Source organism: Myotis lucifugus, unplaced genomic scaffold (genome assembly GCF_000147115.1).
Source record: "Myotis lucifugus unplaced genomic scaffold, Myoluc2.0 scaffold_97, whole genome shotgun sequence".
NCBI classification, from domain to species: domain Eukaryota; kingdom Metazoa; phylum Chordata; class Mammalia; order Chiroptera; family Vespertilionidae; genus Myotis; species Myotis lucifugus.
In genome coordinates, this window is record NW_005871145.1 from 1,537,099 (window position 1) to 1,542,868 (window position 5,770).

At 50.5% G+C, this 5,770-nt stretch overlaps 1 protein-coding gene across 1 annotated transcript; it reads right to left on the bottom strand.

The window, feature by feature from the left end:
* Positions 1 to 254: 254 nt before the first annotated feature.
* On the bottom strand, positions 255 to 5,142 carry LRRC55 (leucine rich repeat containing 55). Its single transcript, XM_023756520.1, has 2 exons — positions 4,338 to 5,142; positions 255 to 490 (listed from the first exon to the last, which is right to left on the bottom strand). Exons 1-2 carry the CDS (start codon positions 5,140 to 5,142, stop codon positions 255 to 257), a joined length of 1,041 nt encoding a protein of 346 aa, XP_023612288.1.
* Between the last annotated feature and the right edge of the window lie 628 nt (positions 5,143 to 5,770).

The following is a 5,770-nucleotide window of genomic DNA, read 5'->3' on the forward strand; positions in this document are numbered from 1 at the left end:
TTTCTGATTCTTTCTCCTCTAGCAGAGGGAAGTGCCTTGAGGGCAGGAACTAGGTGCCTTCATCTAACACTGCCAGTTCCTAGCACAGTGCCTGGCCCACAGTAGAAGCTTATTCAAAAGTAGTTTCCTGACATTGCTTGAGCTATGATAGAGGTGGCCAGGGCACCATGGGGCTAGAGTGGGCAGCCAGGAAGAGTGTCCGGTATGAACGGCAGTGGTGGTCAGCAGCATGGAGAGGATGCCAGGCACCCACATCAAATCTCTTCCTCTTCACTGGCTTTGCTCCAACGGTGGCAGCAGTTGGCTGTGATGCCCAGGAGGAAATTGGTGGCCACAGATGCGATGGATACTACGAAGCCCACGAATGCAATGAAGAGATAATCATCCAGGGTCAAGGTCAGGTGACAAGCCTTGAAGCTCTCTTCAGTGAGGGAGAAGAGTGGGGCACCCTCAACTTCAGGGGGGCCCCGGCACTCAGCCAGCTGAGAATCTGCAACACAGAACCCAGGGAGGGTGAAAGGCCTGGGGAGACAGAATGGAATGGAGAGCACCCACCCTACCCAAGAGCAGTTTAGTTTCTTTTGTACCAAAATTTTTACTTACCTTCTTTAGTCCCCTCAACAGCCCTCAAGGCAAATATTTTTATACCCATTTTTATAGAAGTGGCGATCACTGTTAGGAGAACTTAGTAACTTGTCTGAAGTCCAATAGCCACTATTAATAATAGAACTGGGGCTTTTGTGGGCTACCATTGTCTCTTATATAAGCCTTCCAACTGATCTCTGGGCTTCTTCCCTTAAACCATTGCATCACAGTGGCTGAGTGATCCATTCAAACCTGAAGTCCTGTCATGTCACTCTCTGCTTCTTATCTTCACACAGACTGAAAGCCAAGGTCTTCATCAGGGGCTGCAAAGACTTCTCCCCATTGCTTCCACTCTACTCTTTGCTTACTCTGTTTCATCCACTCAAACTTCCTGGTCATTATTCCACACCCGAGCTTGTCCCCTCTTGGGTAGGGAGGGGGTGCCTTTGCATTTGTCCCCTGGTGATTATGGTTCTCTTCTGCATCTCTGCAGAGCTCAATTCCTCATGTCCTTTGAGACTTTGCTCAAATATCACCTTATTGGACTTCCCTTATGATACTCTGTAAAAGAGTATCCCCTAGGTCGTCTTTTCTAGGCATTTCCTGTCTTAGCTACTCTGCCTAATTTTTCTTGATAGTGTTTAACACTGTCTGACACCTTGTTTATTATCTATCTCCTCTACTTTGAATATAAGCATTTCCCATAGTATCGTTAGCGTCAGAACCATGTCCTGTCCATGTAAGTGCTCAGCGAATCTTTGTTAAATGAGTATGTGAATAAATGATTCTGTCCAACTCTGAAGCATTGGGTCTTTCTACTACCCTGTGTGGCTTTTCCAGGTACACAAAGTGTAGGGTTAAGAGTGTGGGCTCTGGAGCCATTGGCCTGGGTTCAAATCCCCTCTCTATCTCTCCCAAGTTGTGTGATTGAGGATAAGCCATTTAGCCCCTCTGTGTCTTGGCTTCTTCATCTGTAAAATGAGGATAATAGTAGTATCTACCTCATAGGGTTGTTATGAGGAGTCTATGAGTTAACATGTAAATGGTATGTTGTTGGTATATAGTAAGTATTGTGTAATGTGTACTTTTATTATTACCCTATTTTGGTCTTTTTGGACAGGTCAGAGGGGGGTTCTCCTTCATTGGTTTACCATTCTCTCCATCACTGATTGTCCAGAGTCACATGTACAAATCCCTCCAGGGTCACATGTACAAATGCCTGATGACTGTCAATGGTTCCATTGTGTTCTGCCTTAGGAGTAGGTAGCAGTTTGCCATTCCTTTGTTCAAATTAATTAAGTTCTCATCTTGGACAAGTTTTTTTTTCCTTTCTGGCTTTCATGAAGAAAGGGGACACATAAAAAGGAGATAGTCTAACCTATTGTCTAGGAGAGTCATTGTGAAGATGTGAAGGATTTTTCTAAATTATATGGTGCAAAATGCTTTTTACTCATTCTGTAGATTTTGGGGCCAAAAAATAAAATCATGGTTTTGGATTGACCCTTTGGGGAAATGGATGAGCATCATTATCCTTTGAAATGGGGAGCCAGGTTCAGAAAAAGAATTCAATCTGTCCCCAACCTCAGGTTGAGGTGGGTCCCTGTAGGCTGTATACAAAGTACTCTAGACCCTGCCCAGGACAAGGCTGTATCTGGAGTTGACCATCAAGAGGCTCTTCTTTTGGAACTGGAAGATGCTGAACTCCAAAGTCTACCGTGTGCCTGGGTTTGGTGAGACAATACAAAGCTAAGGAGTGTGGAGACAGTGAGGGTAATTGGTGTGGACCAACCAGAGGAGGCTCCAAGGGCATGTGGCTGAGCCCTGCAGGAGTGCAGGATGAAATTCTGGGGCTGACAAAACTCTGGCAAGTCAAAGGACCAGTCTTGAAGTTAAGTTATATCCCAAAGGCACCCTTATGTTTCTCTGTGTTGGGATTTGTCTAAAAGTTGTGGATAGTATTTAGAGTCCCATGAAAAAAGGAGAAGAAACCAAAAAAGACAGAGGGCAGAGGATTGCCTAATCCTACCTACACTGGTAAGTTCTTTACCCCCAAGAGGAAGTATCCTGGAGTGTGGTGTGGTACAAAGTGTGTTCTGTGGAGGAACGGGGAACATGGGTTTCTAGCTGTGGTATACTTGTGTTCTCACTGTTGGTTTGCAGACAGTCACTTTCCCTTCTGGAACTTGAGTCCTTCATCTGTACTGACATGAGGCCTTGGTGATGGGATCTTGGATCCCTCTCCCACTCGTTGGGAATTTGAGCTTTTTCTGAAGGGTAGCAGGAATCTAAGAGATTCCAAAAAAGGAGGAGCCCAGGTATGGTGAAGCTTAGCGCCTAGAGTGCCCCCTCTGTTTCTAGTGCACAGGAGAGAGGGGAGCAGATGCAGCTCCAAAGGTTGAACAGGTGGGGGATCGCTCCAAGCAGCCTCCCCCCAACCCCTCTACCATCGCCCTATCTCAGTCCCCAGCTATTTTGGTCCCAGAGAACATCCTCCCACAGCTCTGTGGAAACTTGGGAATCGTGACCCACAGCTCCCCCAAGCTATTTTGGTCCCAGACTCCCCACTCAGTCCTCCTCTCCCTCCTACCTCATTCATCACTTCTGAACACACTGTGAGCCCAGGCTCTGGGACATCCCCTGGGATAGTGCCCTCAGCTATTTCTGTTATTCTACTGTGGGGCTCATGCCAAAGCTGAATGCTGCCAAGCAGGAGAGCTGGTGACGGGAGCCACGACTGAATATTGCTTGCCTCCAGGCCAGGTTTGGACACCAGTAGGTGAGTCCAGGGCCCACCAAACCTTCATGATTCAGGCTCCTTCAGTCCCCAATCCACCCCTGGTTGGAATTGTCTGGTTAAATCGTCACATCCTAGTTTCTCCTCTCAACTCTCCATCTCATGCTCAAATCTTGTGGAACTCTGCTGAGACCCTTTGGCCCAGAACTTAGGCCAGAACTCATGCCCCGACTCTCCTGCCAGCCTAGAATGGACTCTTCGGGGTACAACCAGAGGCAGCCAGACTGCAAGGGTTGATTTCTGACTTCAAACACTTAGCAGAGTTGTAACTTCAGGCAAGTTACTGAACCTCTCTGTGCCTCAGTTTCACCCTCTGTAGAGTGGGAATGGCTCATTAAGGTGAGGATGAGATGAGCTAAAATATACAATATGCTTGGAATAGAGCACGGCCATAAGTACAAAAATAAATAGCGTTAGCCATTTCTATCTCTGGGAGACTGCCAGCACTCAGAACACTTAAGAAGCAGTCTTGAAGAGTAGAACAGGACTTTGAAGTCAAATACACATGAGCTTTATCCATGGCTCTGCCAGTTTGTTATTGAGTGATTCTGGGCTACTCTTTTCATGGTTCTAAACCTCAGTTTCTTCACCCGCAAAACGGGGGTGCTAAGAGTGAGACCATGCATGCCAAGTTCTTGGTCATGGTGAAAGCTCAATAAACACTGTCTATTATGAGCTCTTCTTGTTTATTGTCTGTCTGCCTCATTAGGTCATAAGTGCCACAGAGGCAAGGGCAGTGTCTGTTATGTTAATGAATGAATTTCCAGCACCTACTCTACAAAGCAAGGACTCTACAAACACTTGTGGAGCAAAAGAGCTGGGTACAGAGACGCGAGCATAAATCAGGGCACACAGTAGGGGCTCAAGATCTCTAAGTCCTCTCTTCTTTGGAGTCTTTCCTTTCAGTGAGGCCAGAACCCTCCTTTCCCCAGACCCCCAGTCCTGCCCCCTCCCTTACCTGAGGTACAGCGCTGGATCCGGTTTCGCAGCCACTTCAGCAGGGGCTCCATGGTGCAGCCGCACACCCAGGGGTTGCCGCTGATCTGCAGGGTCACCAGCCCTGGCAAGCCTTCCAGAGCCTCGAGGCTGAGGAAGGCCAGACCCCCATAGCTGAGGTCCAGGTCTCGGAGCTGCATCAGGCCCTGGAAGGCCTGCGGGTGCACCCTGCGCAACCACGGGTTGTGGCTCAGGTCGATGTGCACCAGGCCATGGGCTTCCTGGAACATGTCGGCTGGCACGTGGCTGAGGTTGTTGTAGCTCAGATCCAGGTGTGCCAAGCGCTTGGCATGGAGGAAGAGGCCTGGGGGCAGCTCGATCAAGGAGTTGTTGCGTAAATCCAACACCCTGAGCTCCATGTAGCACGTGAGGTAGCCCGGCGGCACAGTGGCGATGCGGTTGTGGGCCAGGCTGAGGTTGCGCATGTCCATTGGCAGGTCTGGGGGCACGGAGAATAGCCGTTGGCTGCTGCAATCCACCACCTGGTTATGGCATGTGCAAAGGACGGGGCAGCTGGTGCCCGCGTCTGAGTGCATCACCCCAGCTGCTAAGAGGAGGGAGACCAGGAACACGGCTGGGTTGGGGGGCCCAGGCCAGGGTAGCTGGGACCAGGTATCACCCATCTTAGGCAGCTGGCAACGGCAGTGCTGAATGGAGCCCACAGGGGCTGGGGCTGTGTCCATAGAATCAAGAGTCAGTGGCACAGGAAGGCAGCGACATCGGGGCCTAGAGCCCTGGAGGGTGGGGCTTCTGAGCAGGGGTGTCATGACTCAAGCCTTCCCTGGGAGCCTCTGAATGCCAGAGGGCTCCCTAGGTGAGAGCCACAGGAAGTCCCCTCTGGAGTCTAGGGGGCAAGCAACCCGTTTGAGGTCCCCCAGGGTCTGCAGAGATGATCAAAACTTGAGAAAGGAAGGAGGCGAGGATGGGGCTGGACCAGCTGCCAGCAGGTCGTGGAAGGGTCCCTGCAGATCTTTTGTGTCCCTCGCACCCATGACTGCTGGGGGCTTCCTCTCTGTGCTGTGTCTGAGAGGTGGGGCGGGGGGGGGGGAGCAAAGGACACGAAAGGGGCCTTTTAAAGGTCCCAGAACACCTAAAAGTCCCCAGCCCTGCCCCAGGTCTGGGATTGATGATCAGGATGCCAGAGCTGCGTCGGGATCTCCAGCATTCAAGGTCTCAGAGGGGATTCTATTGGTGGCCCAGTGGACTCGAGTCCAAGGGGGTCCATGGGTGGGTGCTTTGGGCAGGGAGCCCGGAGTGAAGTGGATCTCCATGGGCCTCCCGAAAGCCCGAGTCCTCGGCCTCAGTGTCTATGGTAATCCCCGGGGAGGGGAAGACCCCAAGTGCCACCCATTGTTTGCACTGCTGAGCCTGGAAAGAGTCATGTGTCCTGAAGGT